Raw genomic sequence first — 22,467 nt, 5'->3', positions numbered from 1 at the left:
TATCAGTGTAGCCTATTGGTGCCAATCAGTGCTGCATATCAGTGTCACCTATCAGTGCCCATCAATTCTACATATTAGTGCCTCCTCATCAGTGCCCATCAGTGCTACCTTATTAGTGCCACATCATCAGTGCCCACCAGTGTCTCCTCATCAGTGCCCTTTAGTGCAGCCTCATCAGTGCAGGAGAAAGTGAAGGAGAAAACAAAATGTTATAATAGAAATTAAAAAAAACATTTTTTTCAAAAACGTTGGTCTTTTTTAGTTTGTTTAGCAAAAAAATAAAAACAAATGATCAAATACAATAAAAATCAAAAGACAGCTTTATTTGTGGGAATAAAATGATAAAAATATAGTTTGGGTACAGTGTTGTATGACCGCGCAATTGTCATTCAAAGTGCAACAACATTAAAAGCTGAAAATTGTCCTGGATGGGAAGGGGGGAAGTACCCTGTATTTAAGTGATTCCTCAATTGAATATCATAAGGTGTTAATAAAGTGTTAATTCTCTCAAGAAACTTTTCTTGCATATGTTAGGCACTACATATCTAGATTTCCAAACAGAGAATGGTCAGGGTATACACGTATCAAATGGACCCAAAGACCACATGTTTCTGATTTCAAAACAAAATAAGGCAATGGAAGCCTTGCTTAAAAAAAAGACCTAGTCCTGTGTCACTTTCAGGCACACCAGTTTATTTTCCCTGAACTATCTCTACATTCCATCCAATGTAAATCCATCTTGTCTGAGCATACTCAATTCTACAGTATACTACAGATAGAAAATTTCATGCACCCATAATTAGATCACAGTTTGACATAAACCTCTAATGATTTAGATCCCCTAGTTTAAGCAGGGTTAATTAAAATTCATTCAGCAAGTCACTAAAACAGCTGTTGTAAAGGAAAAATACTTTTTTTATTCTCATTTCCAGAACAATTAGAATTTTAGAATAAAATGTTAAGCAGCTCCATAATTACCCCATTTGTTTGTATTTGTTTTACTAATGAGAAAGCAACAGTTGTTTTTTCTGCTCTGATAAATGAATTTTGAAGAAGATTATGATAGAAAGTTATTTTCTTTGCCAACTTAAATATTCCATCACCCATTATAATTTAGAACCACATTTTATGTATCAAAGATTAAATAATTACATTTTTGGTGATGATGTATGCATCACTTCTTAAATTAAACTGAATGATTTTTTTTTTTTAAAGTCCCTTGTGCTGTTTTAGAGACAGTTGCTGAGTCACACAATTAGTCCAGGCTGTTTTTTCCTTTTCCCCTTTCGGGTGTTGCAAAATTACAGTTTAGAGGTTGGTGTGCATGTGACAGAAGAGTGCCATGGATTCCTACAGATATAATCTAGCACCACGTTCCAAAGTAAAGCACAAAATATAACTGTATAACAAAGACAGCAAAATGAATAGAGGGACTTTAATTGTACACTACCCCTCAAAAAAGTACACATGCATCAAAATAAATTCAAAATTGTATTTATATCAAATAATACCAGCAAAAAACTAGTTTATTATATAAAAAAAATATACACAAAAATAGATCTTTAACCACTTCAGCTCCAGAAGAATTTGTCACTTTCCTGACCAGGCCATTTTTTGCGATACGGTACTGCATTGTTTTAACTGATAATTGCTCGGCCGTGCAATATTGTGCCCAAGCAAAATTTATGTCCTTTTTCCCCACAAATAGAGCTTATTTTTGGTGGTATTTGGTGGGATCACCTCTGCGGTTTTTATTTTTTACGCTATAAACAAAAAAGAGTAACAATTTTGAAAAAAAAAACACAATATTTTGTACTTTGTGCTATAATAAATATCCAAAAACAACAACAATAAATGTATTCATCAGTTTAGGCCCGATATATATTCTTCTACATATTTTTGGTAAAAAAAAAAAATTGCAATAAGCGTATATTGATTGGTTTGCGCAAAAGTTATAGTGTCTACAAAATAAGGAATAGATTTGTTATCTTTTTTGGATTCTTTTTTTTACTAGTAATGGCGGTGATCTGCAATTTTTATTGTGATGGACACATCGGACACTTTTCACACTTTTTTGAGACCAGTAACATTTATGCAGCGATCAGAGCTAAAAATAGACACTGATTACTACATAAATGTCACTGGCAGGGAACAGGTTAACACTAGGGGGCAATCAAGGGTTTAACTGTGTTCCCTATGTGTGTTTCTAAATGTGGGGGGGATGTGGCTGACTAGAGGAGGGAGAGTGTGTGTTACTACTTAGTAGGAACACACGCTCTCTCTCCTCTCCCCTGATAGATCCGGGGTTTGTGTGTTTACACACACAGATCCCGGTTCTCGCTCTGTCATGAGCAATCATGGGTGCCGAGTGGTCATCTGGCCCGGCGGGCACTTGTATCAGCTGCGGGGACACAATGCGGTACCACGCCTGCTACAGTGTCTTAAAGAGCCGAAACACAGCTACGACGGCTCGCCCAGGGGAGCCAACCTGCTGCAGTATAACTGCTGTGGCTGGTTGGGAAGTGGTTAAAAATAACACACATATAATCACCGGTTGGAAGAAAACACTTAGGCCCCTTTCACATTGGGGCAGTGGGTGCATCGGCGGTAAAGTGCCGCTATTTTTAGCGTCTCTTTACCTACAATTTCACTGCACTATTTGACTGATAGGGGGACGCTTTTACCCCCTGCTAGCGGCCAAGAAAGGTGTCACGTACCTGATGGTGAGCCTGGAATGCAGGGAGCGGCCCCTCGTATCCCCTGGCTATCGAACCCCTGAAGGTGGAGACAGGTATTCGACAGTCCAGAGGGCACAAGTGCCTGGTAGATGGTATTGATCCGGAAGGTCAGCTGGGCACAGATAACAGACTGGTGTAGCGGATGATGCTTGACTGTCCCTGGCAGGCACAAGTGCGGGAACGGGCTGGTGAACAGATGTCCTGTACTGCAGGAGCTCAGGTAGGTAGCAGGAACAGCGGAGTCAGATACAGGCCGGGTCAGCAGGAGAGAATCAGCACGGTACAAAGGGATGAGGCAGGAATCGTAGTCAAACAGGCAGCGGTCGTAGGCAGGCAGCAATCAGTCAGAATCAAGGAAACAAGCCGGAGGTCAGGAATCAGATAGCAGGTTCAGATGCAAACGATACGGATCACGGACACGCTGTAGACTGGACAGCACAGATGGAAGGGATCCAGTGACTAAAGAAGGCTTCAGGGCGCCAAGCGAACGTACGACGGGTCAGCGCGCCCTCGCACGTAGACGTGCACCCGTTCGTGATCTACGTGTGCGCGTGCGCGCGTTCGTGTCGACGCGAGGGCGTTCGTTAGCTCTGACGCGCGTTGACGGGGAACGACGGACTCTCCACGACAGGCTGCGGCGGGTAAGGTTTCTAGGTCTAACCGAGACGTTAGGGCGATCGTGACAAAAGGGTTAAAAATCACTGCAAAGCACTGCTGCAGCAGCTCTAAGCCGGCGGTATAGCCGCACTGCTCCATTGATTTCAATAGGCAGGAGCGGTGAAGGAGTGGTGTATACACCGCTCCTTCACCGCTCCAAAGATGCTGCTAGCAGGACTTATTTTAGCATCCTGCCAGCGCACCACTCAAATGTCAAAGCCCTTGGGTCTTTCACATTGGAGAGACAGCAGCGCCTCGTTCAGGGCGCTTTGCAGGTGCTATTTTTAGCTCTGTATCACCTACAAATTGCCCCAGTGTGAAAGAGGTCTTAGAAATTAGCCCCGTCCACAGGAAACATATGAATTACTTTTCTCTTCTATTTAAAGGGAGATGCATATACCACCCATCAGATTTACATATCAATCCACTTCATCATATAACATAGAAAGTAGAAAATACACATGTGGACTGCAGAGGGGCTTCCGTTTTTCTAAACATTTCACTGACATGCCTCGGGGAGGAGTATTTAAAAAGATGATGCTAAAATGTGGCCACCATCCTAAACCTACTCCCAAAATTTGATATATTATGGCATCCCTGGATAAAGCATCAATTCCCATCAAATTTCAATGACACAGTCCTTTTGCCATGGTAACAGATTCATTTACTCACAGAATCATCCATGTATTCATTTCATGAAGAAGCAAATGGATGATAAACTGAAACGTTGATCGACCTTGTGGACTTTTTTCTTTGTCTTTCTATCCCTTTTCCTTTCTTTCCCTTTCCCCCACTTTACTATCGTAGATCTTTATCATAGTACATACGACCTGTACACATATAACTAACATTTCATAATTATAGGTGGCACATAAATATTAAATACCCTTAAAAGAAGTTAATGTATTTATTTCCACCTTTATTTTAAGTCATGTGTACCTGACTATTAATGTTTAAAATTTCATGTTAAACATTTATATGAGTATTACTGTGTAACAAAAGAGCTTACCCTGTGTATCTTTGTATGTGTAATTAACCTACCTGGCAGTATGATTATTTCAGATTTTAGGTGCTGAAAGGGGTACAATTATTTTGCATGGAAATTTGGCATTTTATATTGTAGGCCTGTAATTCTTAGGAATAACTCACTTAAATCTGTCCAAACCAGAGTCTAGCAGACATCCCGGGTATGATAAAGTTTGAAAAATTAAATCATAAATTATAATATAATAAATAACTGTAAATAAGTATACCAAAAAATAATATAACAATAATACAAATTATTCAATAATGTAATCAAATCAAAAACACAGAAATGTGTTCAGTTGCAGAATTGTCACTGTCATTACTTTTCAGTATTTGATGACGGATCTCCCCACAAATCGCTATCGCTCAATTCTGCAAGTGATTCCAATTTATTATCACTGTTTTCTAGCTGGTCTAAAATCACTTTTGATGTAAAGGGACAGTTTTGGTTGCTATGGACAATTTCCAGTTTCCAGGCATAAAGAACAGTTTTTATATTATAAAACTCCATGCAGGGCACCGGGCAGACCACTAGGGACAAAGGGGGTGTGAAATAATTACATACAGCAATGTATTCTGTAATATTACATTATACTGTATGTAATGTGTGTGTTTTACTTTTTTAATTTTGGCGCCGTTCTCCATCCCCGTGCGTCGCAACTCTCGCAGGGAACGGAGCCCGGCAATGTGATAGATCGTGCGGAGGACGGCTCGCTCGTACTGCGGGGAGACATCGCTGGATCCAGGAGACAAGATAAGTAACCTCTTCCTGGATCCAGTGATGCTCGGGGTTAATGCTAATGGTACAAAATTTTTACCCCGAGCCAGACTCGGGAATACCGCCAGGGGGGTTAATACACTTTTAATTTGTTGTATGATCAATAAAAAACTTTTGACAAGGAAAATATGGCCGCCAACCACTGCCTGGAAAATAGTGTAGAGAGGGCTGCTACAAAGTTATGGAAAGCCTCACTGTACCCAACACAAATCATGGTGGTAGAACAGCCATTAGCCCTCACATCACCAAGACACAATCACCAACGTTGTATTTTATTCAAGGTTGACGTGCATGGGCAAAGGGATTGAAGAAAAATAACAGTAATGTGCATTCCAGTATGTTACATTTATTCTTATGGTTCTTTTCTGACCCCCCCCCCCCCCTCCTCTTTGGTATTAGACAGATAACCTAATATACCTAGTGATTGCTTCTCAGTATAATAATTTCACAATGTGTACAGGCTTTTTATTCACTGTGAATTGGGGCAGACATCCTAATATTTACTCTAAAAACTTGATCAGCTGCCTATCCAGACTTGGTGCAGCTGTTAGAGCAGGGTCTGGTACCTCAGCGTGTGTTCACTATATTAACATCCTCTTGGTTCTTCCACCACCAATCCATTACATTACATTGCACATGCTCAAAACATTAAGGTGCTATTTTCAGTGTCAGAATAAAACTGCAATGGGCCGTAAGCAGCCAAAAACTTGGGGCCCCACTTGCAGGCTTCGGAAGGTTTATTCTGTGCACACTCTAGTGAGATAACATTGAACTAAATAGTGTGCGCGTGGGCCGCTAGATGGCATCACTACTGTACATTACATGTGCGTAGATTGCACAACATTTTTTTTACAAACTGATACCTGAAAGAAGATGAGCTTTTAAGAGACAAACAGTAATGTGAACCTGATATCTATGGTTTATGTACTTTAGGTTGTTACTTGGGTACATTAAATTAATACTGTATTTTCTCTAAAAAGTCTTTAATGTAAAGTTTTCATTCTTTGAGCTGATTCATTTTTTTCTATCTTTTGTAAACATTTCAGGAAAGCTTCATTGTGATTTTCTTTCAGGATCAAATCAATATGACTTTATGTTGTCATGGGGCTCTTAACCACTTCAGCCCTGGAAGATTCTACCCTCTTCCTGACCAGAGCACTTGCGACACCGCACTGCATCGTTTTAACTGACAATTGTGCAATTGTGCGACATTGCACCCAAACAAAATTGACGTCCTTTTTATCTCACAAATAGAGCTTTCTTTTGGTGGTATTTGATCACCTCTGCGTTTTTTTTTGCGCTATAAACAAAAAAAGCAACAATTTTGAAAAAATAAATTTATATTTTTGCTATAATAAATACCCCCATTTTTTTAAAAAAGCAAATGTTTTTTCAGTTTAGGCCGATATATGTATTTTTATACAAATTTTTGGTAATAAAAATCACAATAAGCATATATTAATTGGTTTGTGCAAAAGTTATAGCATCTATAAAAAGGGGATAGATTTATAGCATTTTTATTATTATTATTTTATTACTAGTAATGGAGATGGTCTGCAATTTTTATTATGACTGCGACATTATAGCGGACACATCGGATAATTTTGACACATTTTTGGGACCATTGGCATTTATACAGTGATCAGTGCAATAAAAATGCATTGATTACTGTAAAAATGTCACTGGCAGTGAAGGGGTTAACACTAGGGGCGATCAAGGGGTTAATTGTGTTCCCTAATGTGTGTTCTAACTAAAGGAGGGATGGAACTTTCTAGGGGAAGAGACAGATCGGTGTTCATACCCTGTATGAACACACAATCTGTCTATTCTCCCCTCAGAAAACCGGGATATCTGTGTTCTCACCATGTCATGAGCGATCGCGGGAGCCCGGTGGTCATCGAGACCACAGGCATTTGCATCGGCTCTGGGGGTGAGCAGTGGGCGCGGACCTCCAGAGGTGTGCACGCGCCCTTAGTGGCCACCAGAAGAAGTGACATAACATGACAGTGATTTGCCCAGCCGAGCCATATTGTGCTGGTCGGCAAGCGGTTAAACCAAGTGGACCCCATTTTCTGGTTTCTTCTCTGTCTAGCTGATAATCTGGCAGAGGTTATTTTTTTCTCTAGATCTCCTATGTTGACATGAAAATTCTTAAAGCTGTAGTAAAGCCTGCTTTGTTATTTTTACCTACAGGTAAGCCTATAATAAGGTTTACTTTTAAGTAAAATGAATAATCACCCTGCATGCAGCCAGTGACATCACTGGTGCATGCGCTCTGAAGGTCTGGCATACCTTGCCAACCTTCTGGGCTCCAGCACACATGCATGGGAGTGGCATCATTGCAGCTTGGGGCAATAACACAGCTGGAGTGTGTGGAACCTGAAAGAAAGGCCAGGGGAAGATGTCAGCCCTCTCAGCGGTGCTTGGGCGCTGCAGGAGGGCTTTGGTTTAAGATAAGTATTCCATTATGATATAATTACCCAGTTTACAACTGCTTTAAGTGCAGTAATCCCTAGCAGCAAATCAGACTTTATCTTGTATTGCTCTGACTTAAGCAGCATTTCAAAATGAAAACTCCTTTCTATATTAGACCGTAGTTTTAAAGTTATAGCAGTTTCTTTTATATATTGAAATGCAATGTACAGAATATATTGTAGTGGGGCAGAACAATATACATAGCAGCAAGCAGAAACAGAATTAAATGATATACCTCCATGCTCTGGGAATATGGGTCCTTTGGGTCACAGAGCGTAGTAGATATTCGGTGGTTGCCAGGGAAACAGCGTTGACTCACATTATTGGGTACTGGAAAGGTCTGCCGAATAATTGTTAACCTTCCAATCGACCTTCTGACCAGGTCCTGTACATCCAAGTCATTTATCTCCTGTTGAAGTTTAAAGAAGAACAATTATGGAAAACTCTGTGTTTCTCACATTTTTGTATTCAATATAGAGAGGTGTATTTTTAAAAGGCCTATAATGCACCGTTCAGTGCCAAATTCAGCCCACCAGTAATTTTTAAAATATAATTATTATGGGATAAAATGAGGGAAAAGGACGAGCAGCCATTTAAAAAGGATAAAGAAATTATGTAGCTAGTAGTATATAAATGAATCAGTCCAATTCCTGTAGATTTAAATACTAAAACAGAGCTCAGAATAAAATATAGTGCAAAGTAAAACCATATAAATGTAATAAAAATAATAACAGTAAAAGTCTTTTTTTGTGCTGTATAGGTGATGGTAGTGATAGTGAATATACCTGACAAGTAAGGGTTCTATTGCTCTCTGAAGCAATATATATATATATATATATATATATATATATATATATATATCTATATATATATATATATAAAAGCATTCACACCCTTGGCTTCTTACACAATAGCCTAAGTTGGTGAAGTAAAATTAGAGAAATATATACATAAAACTATTTTTCAGAAATAAGAAAATGATAATTGGCACGACGCGAGTATGTATTTACCCCCTGTATTATGAAACCCATAAAAAGCTCTGGTGTAACCAATTACTTTCAGAAGTCACATAATTAGTGAAATGATGTTCACCTGTGTGCAATCTAAGTGTCATCATTACATATACACACCTTTTTGAAAGGCCCCAGAGTCTGCAACAGCTAAGCAAGAGGCACCACACTAACCAAGGAACTCTCCAAACAAGTGAGGGACAATGTTGTAGAGAAGTACAAGTCAGGGTTAGGTTATAAAACAATATACAAATCTTTGCTGATCCCTAAGAGCACCATCAAATCTATCATAGCCAAATGGAAAGAACACGGCACAGCAGCAAACCTGCCAAGAGACTGCCGCACACCAAAACTCATGGATTGGGCAAGGAGGGCATTAATCAGAGAGGCAGCACAGAGACCTAAGGTAACCCTGGAGGAGCTGCAGAGTTCCACAGCAGAGACTGGAGTACCTGTACATAGGACGACAATAAGCCATAGGCTCCATAGAATTGGGCTTCATAGCAGAGTGACCAGAAGAAAGCCATTACTTTCAGCAAAAAACAAAATGGCACATTTTGAGTTTGTGAAAAGGCACGTGGGAGACTCCCAAAATATATGGAGGACGGTGCTCTGGTCTGATGAGACTAAAATTGAACTTTTTGCTCATCAAAGAAAACACTATGTCTGGTGTAAACCCAACACATCACATCACCCAAAGAACACCATCCCAGCAGTGAAACATGGCGGTGACAGCATCATGTTGTGGGGATGTTTTTCAGCAGCCGGGACTGGGAAACTGGTCAGAGTTGAGGGAAAAATGGATGGTGCTAAATACAGGGGTATTCTTGAACAAAACCTGTAACACTCTGTGTGTCATTTGAGGCTAGGATGGAGGTTCACCTTCCAGCAAGACAATGACCCTAAACACGCTGCTAAAGCAACACTTAAGTGGTTTAAGGGGAAAAATGTAAATGTGTTGGAATGGCCTAGTCAAAGACCAGACTTCAACCCAATAGAAAATCTGTTCTCAGACTTAAAGATTGCTGTTCACAAGCGCAAACCATCCAACTTGAAGGAGCTGGAGCAGGTTTGCAAGGAGAAATTCTTGCAAACCAGTGGTAATATGTGGCAAGCTCATAAAGACTTATCCAAAGCGACCTGAAGCTGTGATATAAAAGGTGGCTCCACAAAGTATTGACTTTAGGGGTGAATAGTTATGCACATTGCAAGGCACTGTATATATATATATATATATATATATATATATATATATATATATATATATATATATATATATATATATAAAAATAAGGAATATATATATATATTAACAAAAACAATTGCTAGTTATCCTAAAAAATTGCATATAGTATACATGTTATAGACATGATTTATCTTGTCTACTCTCTACAAGAGGCTTCTACTGACATAACGTTTTAATAGCATCTTTTCGGAGTAACCCCCAACAGATAACTTTTTTATTTTATTTACTATTTCAAGTGTCTAAGGACACATATGCATTGGTCATTGGAATCAAGACATATATTGCAAATATTTACATATAATAAAACATAAAACATTGTATAATTCAGATAGGTGCTTAAAAAAAAAAAGCAAGCGTACAAAATAAAACATAATCAGTTTGCATATATTACAAGCAGTATCCTCTTTGTGATCTGAAATAAAATGAATGCATATTACAATAACAAATTACATTCAAGGACTTACAAGGTAAAACAATTACCTTGAACAGTGTGTTAACTGTTGATAGAGAGAGGGATGAATTAATCATAGAAAATCTATAGCGGACATTTCTGAATTAAATCTGTCCCACTTGCAATCATATATAAGTCTTTATTAGAAGTATGTTGTATAACTATAATTGTATTGTCTCCTTTATTCTGTGTAGACTGTTTTCTATATTTACTATATAAAGATTCAACAATGGTATATGTAGAACATAATGGGCAACAAATATTAAAATTATTTTTAAAAAGTGATATTTTCATTGAAGAAAAACAATAAATTGTGCATATTTTTTCATCTACAAGGATATGTACAGACAACATTTTCAAGGTGTATTTACCATATGCATATTGACTACACAGGGCTGAATGTTGTATGATTTGCATAACAATTACTTTAAATGGAGATCATAAGAGCTATAAACATACAATCTGTCAAATGCCTGCTGCACAAAAATAGGTTTTAGTGGGTTTAAAGGGTAAAAAAATGAGCACTGAAAGAATGTAAATGCAATAAGATGCAACCACCGAAAAGCCACTGTGATGGTAATAAATCCTCACCTGAGAAAATACATTGTTCGTACAAAGCTGGCTATATATTAGGTTTTCACTAGATTAATAGCACATTCATAAAAACAGAATAACATTTTCATTGTGCAAGTCTTTACATAATATCATATTTGTAGTTGCAAAAAGTGCTACTATTCACTTGGTATCTACCTACCAACTCCCTATAGATCAGCTCGCAAACAAGTGAATGGTAAGGCACCACTAGAAGCCAAACACAAGTGCTGAATGCAACTGTGCTAACAAGAAAAATGGTAAAAAAACAAGTTGAGCAGACAGATGACCTCATCAATCTGCTGCTGCTCTGTCCAGTCAACCTACTGGAGCTAGATAGAGAATACTACTGTAATATTTCTGCTGTCAATGACTGTAATATACAAAGTGGTGTCATCTGTGAGGCTGTGCTGTATGACTGGTTGGACAAATATAAAAATACCGTATTTGCCGGTGTATAAGGCGACCCGGCATATAAGACGACCCCCTAAACCTACAGGACAAAAACGCTTTTAAAACTGTACTTACCGTATAAGACGACCCGGCTTTCGAGGCTTCCAAGGCTTCATATTTCTTCCTTCTTCCTGCATTTGCTGGAGCCAATCACGGCGAGCGATGTATTCTATTAATGAATACAACGCCTGCTTGGATTGGCAGAGGCTGTAACATCATCAGCCCGCGCCGCTCTGACTCTCCAAGCCAATCAGAGCAGGCTACAGAGTAGCCTGCTCGGATTGGCAGAGGTTGTTACTCCAATCCGAGCAGGCTTTGTATTCATTTGAATACATCGCTCACCAGGATTGGCTCAGCGGTATATACTGTATGTGGCCGAAGCTACATACAGTATTACCGAACACCCAGCCGGCATTCGAGGGGCTGACCCGGCGTATAAGACGACCCCTGCTTTTTGGCCAATTTTTTTACATGCAAAAGGTCGTCTTATACGCCGGAAAATACGGTACCTTGTCAAGTAAAGCAGCTGCCTAATATTTCATCTGTGTATTGAGCTGATTACTTGCATCTCAGCTCTAAATACCCAACACATTTGTGAAGTGAGTGTTGTTAATTACAGGCAGAAAAAGGTATGATCAATAGCTTCCAAAAACTCCTGTTGTAGTAAATTCTGTGGGTACTACTGTACGTCTCATCAATTGTAATTTAAATATGTGATATCTCCAAATTCACAAGGATTTTCTCAGTATTTAGTATAAAAATGAATTTGATCTTACCAAAAATAGGTATAGTGCCATTGAGGTAAGACAAGCTACAGCAAATTCAATCAAAATGTCTGAAATGTGTGCAAAGAAGAATACCATTAACAAAAGACCCACTTTTGTGGTTTAAGCAAAGTCAGACAAAAGCAAATTTTTGATAGTAAATAAACACATAGTAATTAAAAATGTAGGCATGGTTTTTCTTGCATGATTACATGGGTCTAGCTTTGATAATTTAAATATGCATATCTCATACTTGACCAATCCCACTGGGAGATGTAAATCAATGTAATAGTCACTGCTACTACAGTAATGGTAGGAGCTAAGGATGAGCCGAACACCCCCCGTTCGGTTCGCACCAGAACCTGCGAACAGACCTAAACTTCGTGTGAACTTTAGAACCCTATTAAAGTCTATGGGACTCGAACGTTCACAATCTAAAGTGCTAATTTTAAAGGCTAATATGCAAGTTACTGTCCTAAAAAGTGTTTGGGGACCTGGGTCCTGCCCCAGGGGACATGTATCAATGTAAAAAAAAAGTTTTAGAAACGGCCGTTTTTTCCGGAGCAGCGATTTTAATAATGATTAAAGTGAAACAATAAAAGTGTAATATTCCTTTAAATTTTGTACCGGGGGGTGTCTATAGTATGCCTGTGAAGGGGCGCATGTTTCCCGTGCTTAGAACTGTCCCTGCACAAAGTGTCATTTCGCAAGGAAAAAAAGTATTTTAAAATCACTTTCAATTGTTGGCTCCCGTAATACAGAGAACACTCAATGAGTGCTCTCTGGAGCGCACAATTCATTCATTGATAAAAAAAACGTGGGGTTCCCCTAAATTCAATTACCAGGCCCTTCAGGTCTGGTATGGATATTAAGGGGAACCCCACATCAAATTAAAAAAAAATTGACGTGGGGTCCCCCTAAAAACTCACACCAGACCCTTTATCCGAGCACGCAACCTGGCCACAGGAAAAGAGGGGGGGACGAGAGAGCGCCCCCCCCTCCTGAACCGTACCAGGCCACATGCCCTCAACATTGGGAGGATGCTTTGGGGGTCTGTGACCCCTCAAAGCACCATGTCCCCATGTTGATGGGGACAAGGGCCTTATCCCCACAATCCTGGCCGGTGGTTGTGGGGGTCTGCGGGCGGGGGGCTTATCAGAATCTGGAAGCCCCCTTTAACAAGGGGACCCCCAGATCCCGGCCCCCCATTTGAAATGTTAAGGGGTACAAAAGTACCCCTACCATTTCACAAAGAAAGTGTAAAAAATGGTTGAATAAGACAAACACACTTTTGAAAAATTCCTTTATTAAAAAAAAAAAAAAAGATTCCAGCAGTGGTAATCCACTCTTGCTATCCAGCGATGGATGATCATCCGGGGTCCAGCAATGGCTGATCTGATCCAGCGACGGGTGATTTTCAGTCCAGCGCTGTCCATGTATGCATCCGTCTTCTGTCTCCACTGTGGAGACATTGTGGGATCCCAGCGCTGACGTTTCTTATATTAGGAGGGTGGGGCCACCCGTCACCTGACCCTGCCCCCTCTGACGCTGGTGAGGGAAGCCATGGGGTTCCCGGAGAGATGGTGACATGGTGCTTTGAGGGGTACCCCCAAAGCATCCTCCCAATGTTGAGGGCATGTGGCCTGGTACGTTTCAGGGGGGCACTCTCTCGTCCCCCCCTCTTTTCCTGCAGCCTGCCAGGTTGCATGCTTGGATAAAGAGTCTGGTCTGATTTTTAGGGGGACCCACACATCAATTTTTTTATTTGACGCCGGGTTCCCCTTAATATCCATACCAGACCTGAAGGGTCTGGTATGGATATTTAGGGGGACCCCCACGTCAATTATTTTTTTATTTGATGTGGGGTTCCCCTTAATATCCATACCAAACCCGAAGGGCCTGGTAATTGAATTTAGGAGAACCCCACGCTTTTTTTTTTATCAATGAATAAATTGTCCGCTCCGTAATACAGAGAACACTCATTGAGTGTTCTCTGTATTATGGGAGCTGACAATTGAAAGTGATTTTAAAAGACTTTTTTTCCTTGCAAAATGACACTTTGTGCAGGGACAGTTCTAAGCATGGGAAACATGCGCCCCTTCACAGGCATACTATAGACACCCCCCAGGTACGAAATTTAAAGGAATATTACACTTTTATTGTTTCACTTTAATCATTATTAAAATCACTGCTCCTGAAAAACGGCAATTTTTAAAACTTTTTTTTGCATTGATCCATGTCCCCTGGGGCAGGACCCAGGTCCCCAAACACTTTTTAGGACAGTAACTTGCATATTAGCCTTTAAAATTAGCACTTTAGATTTCTCCCATAGACTTGTACAGGGTGTTCCGGCTTTTCGAATTTGCCGCGAACAGCCAAATTGTTCACTGTTTGCTGAACAGGCGAACAGGCAATATTCAAGTCGAACATGAGTTCGACTCGAACTCGAAGCTCATCCCTAGTAGAAGCCTTTCCAGGTCCAATGCTAAGCAGCTGCTTTCTTGCATAGTAACCACATGGGGGGGGGGGGGCTTTCACTCTGCACTGCCACCATTCAGAGAAAACTTTGTATTTTTTTTTTTTCAATGAGTACAAGACTTTCTCTGATTGGTTTAGAAGAACATGACAATCTCCTTTTCACCTCTCCACCTTGTCCAATCAGAGAGCTCCTTGTATTATTTGAAAAAATACAAGGCTTTCTCTGAATGGTGACAGAGCAGAGCAAGAAGCCCCCTGTGATTACAATGCAGAAAGGCAGACGCTTGACATTGGACCTGGAAGATTACTGATATCACTGTAGTAGCGATGACTACTACTATGATTAGCAGCTTACTGGCATCTTTCAGGTATGAGATATGCATATTTACATTGGTCCAATGTAACTATGCAAGAAAAATCATAACTACATTTCAACTTTAAAACAGAGTAGTTTCACAAACTTTCAACCTTTCCATCATGTCCTTTATACATGATGCTGCATAATATATCTTACAAAATAAAAGTAATTTTCTGTCATAGCTATATATAGTCTTTCACAGTAAACATATCAGGAATGTCACCTGAGAAGTATATTTTACAGTCAAGATGGGAAACAATTGTCTTTGGATATTCAGTAGTCTCATTCTGGCTTCAATCAGAGCAACCAATTGCCAGGAATAGTTTTCCCAGGCAATCCATAATCTTTTTCCAGGCCAGTATCAGTAGCGTCTCCTTAAATGGTACACACATGTTTATTTATGCCAGATTGCTTTAAAAAACACCTTTGGGGGTCCTGATCTTGCAACCTCAATCATATGTCCAGGGTCAATTTTCCTTATTCAAGCTTTTTTAAAAAAAAATCTATAATCGGATTTAAAGGCTTGTTACAGATCAATGGCTTCATTCAGCCCAAATGTATTCCGTCAACTAGTTTGAATAAAATGTCTCATAGGTCTGTTAACATCTCTAGATTTATTGATTACTTTGTTATTCTTGAAAAATCCACCATGTCAATTCAATCATTCTGCATATTGGTTGACATCTCTATGAACATGTACTTAGTTAGTCAGCCTTCTTCAGGTCGGGGTATCACAATAATTATAGTAAGTTATATAGGGTAAATTAGTAATTCGAAATATTCACTTTTACTCAAGGAGAAGGGAAAGAAAAATAAGTAGACTTTATTTTTCAGGAGAAAAATAGGCAATTTTGGAATGATAATGGTAAAGTATGTTTGAGCAAAATGCTACACAAGCCAAATAAATTACATTAAAAAGAATTTTAAGTGTAATTGCTACTACCTTGTAACTATTCACCTTCATTTTTATGGAGTTTTTTCAGCTGGGATTTGACCGTACAGCCCCCAACACACTTTCTTCCTCATAGTGGTAGACATGTCCAAAGCCTGCTGTAAAGTAAGCAGGTTGGTGTTACGCACAGTGGGGAAGTACCATCTCCAGCTGTGTATTGGCTATGAGAAGATTGACAGTAAAACACCTTAGGAGGGTTGGGCAGAGAACATGGCATATAAATTGAATATAGAGATTCAGGTAACTCTGAAGAGGAAGAATAGACCCACAAACTGTCCATGCCATCATGGATTTGCTTATGTGCTTGCCATGCTCAAATGAAATGAGGAGGAGTTTTGAAGAATTTGCAGGATCACTAGGTATTTTAGTGCAGCTGAATTACTCAAAAAGAAAAGGAACTTTATTGTGAAGAAATCACATTCTACTTTTTTCCTCCCAGTCCCCTTTTTAGGACAACAATTAACAGTGGGACCACACAACCTTCGTTGAAAGATTAATAATTCCATTAAACTATTACCTCATTCGATTATGCACACGTATAATGCATTTTCTACCACCCCTTCCTATTTCTTCTTTCTTTATTATTCTCCTACCCCACCCACCTATATCAGATCAATTTTTCCTATCTTAAGATTATTCAACAATATTATAATCTTTACTCTATCCCAAAACTGATAGTTACTAGATCTGGGATTTTTCTATGGATATCTGTTTTCTTCTTATCCAAGTAAGATGTTTCTTTTATCCAAAGTTTACATACTTCTATGTACTTAAAAAGGAAGTAAATTCTTATTTTGTACTTGTACCTGTAAGCCTATTAAAAGGATTACCTGTAGGTACTGTGAATATCTCCTAAACTTGCACAGTTTAGGAGATATTCATAGTGCCTGCAGTTAATAACGTCATCCGCGCAAGTTTATCGTGATGGGCCTTCAGAGCCCGTGCCGTAAACGCATGTCATTGCAGCTCTGGCCACTGCCAATGCTGGAGCCTGTGAACCCGGAAGAAACACCGGGGAAGATGTCAGCCATCTCAGCGGTGTGTGGGAGCCACTGGAGGGCTTCGTTCTCAGGGAAGTATACTAGCTTATTAAGTCTTTGTCTTACAGGGTTTTTTTTCCCCACAGGGTTTTCAGCCTCTTTAAAATTCAAATATTGTATATTGCTATATTTAGCTTTTTCAATATGTCAATTGTTTGACATATGTCTTATGTCTGTTTCATTTAATTCAATAAAAATGTATGAAACAAAAAAAAGAGAAAAGACTAGTGTTAAACAAAAACAGAATGAATACACATATACATTTATATGATTTGAACTGTTGGAATAGAGTCAAGGTAAGAGACAAAGGCTGACAAAAGAGGTTAATATACCTTTTTTATTACAGGTAACTTCCAATCCAAACTTTTAGAGCCTTACAGGTTCTCTTTAATAATTGTATGCCATACTTAATAAGCCACACTCACTCTGGACAAGCCCAGCAAGATTTAAGGTAATTGACAGTGGTATTCTAATGCCGTGTACACACGACCAGACTTTTTGACACCAAAGGTCCGACAGAATGGACAATTTGATCGTATGTGGGCTCCATCGGACCTCTGCTTGCCAAAAATCCGGTGGACTTTAGAAATAGAACATGTTTTAAATTTTTCCACCGGAACTCTGACGGACCGAGAAATCTGTTTGTGTGTATGCTAGTCCGACGAACAAAAACCGACGCTAGGGCAGCTATTGGCTACTGGCTATGAACTTCCTTATTCTAGTCCAGTCGTACGTCATCATGACTTTGGTGTGATTGTGTGTGGCCAAGTCCATTCATTCGGAAAGTCTGTCGGAACTCCGCCGAAAGTCTGTCGGAAAGACCGCCGACCTAGTCCCTCGAAAAGTCTGGTCGTGTATACTCGGCATTAGATGCTGATTTACTGTTGATTCTGTCCTACATTTGCTGCTAAAACCTTTATTTGTGGAACTGGCCTCGTAAAACAGTATGAAGTAACACACATTTGGAGCAAGCCTTACAATTCTCAAAAATGTTCATCATCAAAAAAATCAAAGTTTGTTGTGCTCACTACCTGTTCAAATGTTTGTGTGCATTTGTTTACCATTGTTTTACTTACAGAAGAACTTTAAAACAAACCAGAAATTAATTCTTAAGGCCCCTTTCACACTTGTGCGACTTGGAACTGCAAAGTTACATGACAAGTCATACCCCAAGATTTCCAATGGTTACCATTCATATCTGTGCGACTTCAAGTTGCAGCAACTTCAAAGTAGTTCCTGCACTAATTTGGTCCGACTTTGATGTGACTTGAGGTCCATAGACCTCAAGATTACACAGGCATTGCTTCAACTTGCATTAAAATCATGGCAAATCATTTTGTTTTTAGTTAGTATAGAGTAAAGAAAGATCAGAAGCCCTGTTATGTTTTTATTGCCGCATGAGGCTCACCCTCTATATCTGTTTTGGTGACCCTTATTACAGAGACAGAAAGTGATGGGAAATCAAAAGTTTTTCAAATGTTACAGGTATTGGAGGTGAGGAGAAATCTTCTATTAGGGTCATCTTTTCTAATTACAGCTGTCTTGGAGGTAAACTCTCACTTCCTGTTGTATCAATGGGACAATAAGTGAAAGAACAGCTCTCCAATTGGATACAGACAGCACAAAATAAACCTATAAAGGTGGCAACATTTTCCTACTCTTTAGAAACAAGACACACAGCCATTCACTAAAATTAAAAGAAAAACGGTTTAATCTTAAACTGCATAGAGGGTTCTTTACTGTAAGAGCGCTAAGGATGTGGAACTCCCTTCCACAGGCAGTGGTTTCAGCGGGGGAGCATCGATAATTTAAATAAAGTTTTAGAAAAGCACCCGAACGACCACAACATACAGGGATATACAATGTAGTACTGACATACAATCACACATATAGGTTGGACTAGATGGACTTGTGTCTAATTTCAACCTCGCTTACTATGTAACTATGTAACTAAAAAATAAAAACAAAGTTTTAGTTATCCATACACTCTAATAAAATGTGTTAAAATGGACAGTTCTATATAAAGAGTATTAAGAAGGAACTAAATATATAATGAAACCTGCAGTTACTTTAATGCTCCAAATTCAATCAATACAGACGGATGGACAGAAAAGTGAAGACCATATCAAAACTCACTGAAATATCTAAGAATGTGTGAAGTAAGTCTTTCAGATTTAGCAAATTGAAGGTCATCTTTAACTTTAGTTGGATACTTTGGAGCTGAATCAATAGCACACACATCAAACCAGAAATAAAGCTAAGAATTCTGAGGTTTAGCAAAGAAAAAAGAATCAAAGACTTTTGTAACTTCATTGCAAGGTATTGTAGGTTAAGTCTATCATGATGCTAGTCCATGAAGTTGTGTTTGAACTCCATCAAGTCTAATGGTTCTTTCATTTAAAGCTAATCAGTGGGCTCATCAGTGTTCAGTTACATGCAGGTTTGGCGCATGTAGTTCTAGCAGCTCTAGTTCATAAAGAAACAAACAACATAGCAACACAAAGTCACTAGCTGACATTCTGAAGGTCATCCAAACAAGCAGGTAGAGAACATCAGTATTAGGTAAAAACAATTTTGAGGTTGGAGTAATCAGGGACATTATTATTGCACCATATTCAGGTCCATTGGTACTCTTAACAACATAGTTGCTTCAGGTAAAACAATTCTAAAAGCAGCCTGGGCAAGGTTATCAAACCACTTCCATTGTACATCGCTACACTTTTTATTGCAGTCACTTGCAGGAAACTGAGCCTCTTCTTCTACTATGGGTGCAAAAACAGCACATCACCAATGGCTTTATTCAGCAGCCTTTCGCTAAAGTAATAAAATTGAATGAAATTGAGGGTCAATAGGAATGAAAATGAGGGTCAATAGGTAAATGCTTTTTAATTCAACTCAATTTAGAAGGAGGGAGGGAAGGTGAGGGGATGAGAATGCCGGCAATATGACTGCTGTGGGTCCACCCATTTACAGAAAGTCGGACTTCAAATTATTCACTTTTGCCACTCATCTGAACAGGGCCAAAGACTATGCATTGTATAACAGATACTGCAGTTATAAATTCTGGCAGTGAACCTGTGAAGCTTTTGGCAAAATGTTTGTCTATCACAAACTTCCAAATCTTGAGGATTTGCTGCAGACCCATGAGTGAACCTGAACCTCATCCCTACTGTTAGGTAAAAAAGGTAGGCACTCCTCTCAATTGTTGCACATGAATGACAGGCCATTCTGGAAGGCTAAGCTCCATTTCATCTTGGTAGTGTCAAAGCTTACAACTCCTAACCCCAAACACTTTGTTATTGGTCTACCATTAGTATGTGTTGCCTTACTGGCATATAAGTATGTGTAAAAAGCAGAAAGTGGTAGAAATGGTTCCAGAAGGAAACAGAAGTTTACCCATTACAGTGGTACAGCATTTGGGCAATGGTATCAAACTGTGGCCTGCTGAAGTATTTGCAGGAAGGAAGAGAACTGAAGGATGGAAGCAACAGAAGAGTCATACACCTAGCACTGGAACTCACAGGGGTATTTCTTATAACAAGCAGAGTCTAGCTGACACATTTCTAAATTGTAATATGAAATTTAATATTTAACTGACTGCTATGGACAAAACCTCCAAATCACTCTTTCTCCTCTTCTTATAATCCATTGTCCTCTTATACTGTCAAAATAAAGGGAATTATGTTTCTTATAGGGTTCCCGGGCATTAGGAGTTTATGGGGCCCCCAGGCTTACAGATGGCCACTATGTGGCAGCCATCTTTTTTAGGGGAGGGGCACCAAGCTTGGCGACATGCAGAGTGGCAGGAGACTTAGAGCTGGTTACCCAGTTAAGGCGCCTGGAGCCTCTCATGGGCAGTTCCACCTAGACAGACACAAATAAATCTCAGCCAGGATCATTTGTTTTTAAAATAAAATGTTTTCATTATATATATATATATATATATATATATATATATATATATATATATATATATATATATATATATATATATATATATATATATATATATATATATATTTTTTTTTTTTTTTATTCACAAAAAAAAAACATATTTTTTTCTCACTGGGGAAATCTTACAGAAGACCTTAATTAAAACCATCAACTGTTAAGACATTGAACACCTTGGTCAGGTCTATGTACAGTATAATGAATAGAGTACAGGGGTCAGGAGTAAGTAATAAACAAAACAACATATAGAGTACAGCAGTCAAGATGAGAGCTACGTTCACATCAGAGTCCTCCCTTACATCAAAGTCCCAACATTCTCCATATACATCACAGTCTGCAGAGTCCCACCCTATAGCAGAGCCCCCAGTGTGCCACCTTATGGCAGAGCCCCACCCCCAGTGTCCCACTTTACGGCAGAGCCCCACCTTACGGCAGAGCCCCCAGTGTACCACCCTATGGCAGAGCCCCCAGAGTGGCACCCTATGGCACAGCCCCCATTGTGCTACCCTATGGCACAGCCCCCAGTGTGCCATCCTCCGGCACAGCCCCCAGTGTTCCACCTTTCATTGGTATACCCTTACATACACCTTTGCATCTTAGAGCTTATTGTGTTAGGCATCTGGTGGGAAAGGGCTTTTAAAAAAAAATCCACATGTTGCAGGCTCTGAACTACTCATGTGTAGTTGTAGAGCCAGCAGAATAGTGAACTGCTGTGGACTGGCCTCAGATCAGGCAGTGGGGCATGGTACACATGCTTGATGTGCACCATGATATCACTGCACAGATATGTACCCAGACCTACCCTGCTGCCTGATCCGAGGTCGAGCTCAGCAGTTCACCTTTAAGCTGCCTCTAAATGTCAACAAGGGCATTTTCATGGGCATGGGATTGTTAGATCGACTTCTGTTGAATGGCAGTGGGTACACATGGATCATACAGTATACACGTACACATGCACAGTATACACACACACACACATGCATGTACAGTATATACACACATGTATGCACAGTACACATACACATGCTCGCATGCACAGTGCTCACACATGCATGCACATTACATACAGACACACACATGGACAGTACATACATGCATGCACAGTACACACATATGCATGCACAGTTCACACAGACACACACATGCACAGTACACACAGACACATGCATGCACAGTGCACACAGACACATGCACAGTACACACATGCACAGTACACACACATGCACGCATGCACATTACACACATGCACACATGTGCACAGTACACACACATGCATTCACAGTACACACACACACACACACACATTCACAGTACACACAGACACATGCATGCACACTACACACACATGCATGCACAGTACACACAAACATACGCATGCACAGTACACCCCCACACACATGCACAGTACACACACATACATGCACAGTTCACACACATACACAGTACACACACACACATGCATGCACGGTACACACAGACACACACATGCACAGTACACA

At 39.6% G+C, this 22,467-nt stretch overlaps 1 protein-coding gene across 1 annotated transcript in view; it reads right to left on the bottom strand.

Annotated features, from left to right (window-relative positions):
- Positions 1 to 22,467, bottom strand: part of GRID2 (glutamate ionotropic receptor delta type subunit 2) — a 1,483,303-nt gene that overhangs the window by 561,590 nt on the left and 899,246 nt on the right. The window contains exon 6 of the mRNA XM_077476559.1: positions 7,910 to 8,083. Within this exon, the coding sequence (XP_077332685.1) occupies positions 7,910 to 8,083 (174 nt within the window). The remainder of the gene's footprint in view (positions 1 to 7,909; positions 8,084 to 22,467) is intronic.

This window comes from Lithobates pipiens, unplaced genomic scaffold (assembly GCF_037356315.1).
Source record: "Lithobates pipiens isolate NorthernLeopardFrog02 unplaced genomic scaffold, aLitPip1_a1.2 Scaffold_13, whole genome shotgun sequence".
NCBI lineage: Eukaryota > Metazoa > Chordata > Amphibia > Anura > Ranidae > Lithobates > Lithobates pipiens.
The sequence above is the reverse complement of the archived record's forward strand: the minus strand, read 5'-3'. Positions and strand labels throughout refer to the sequence as shown.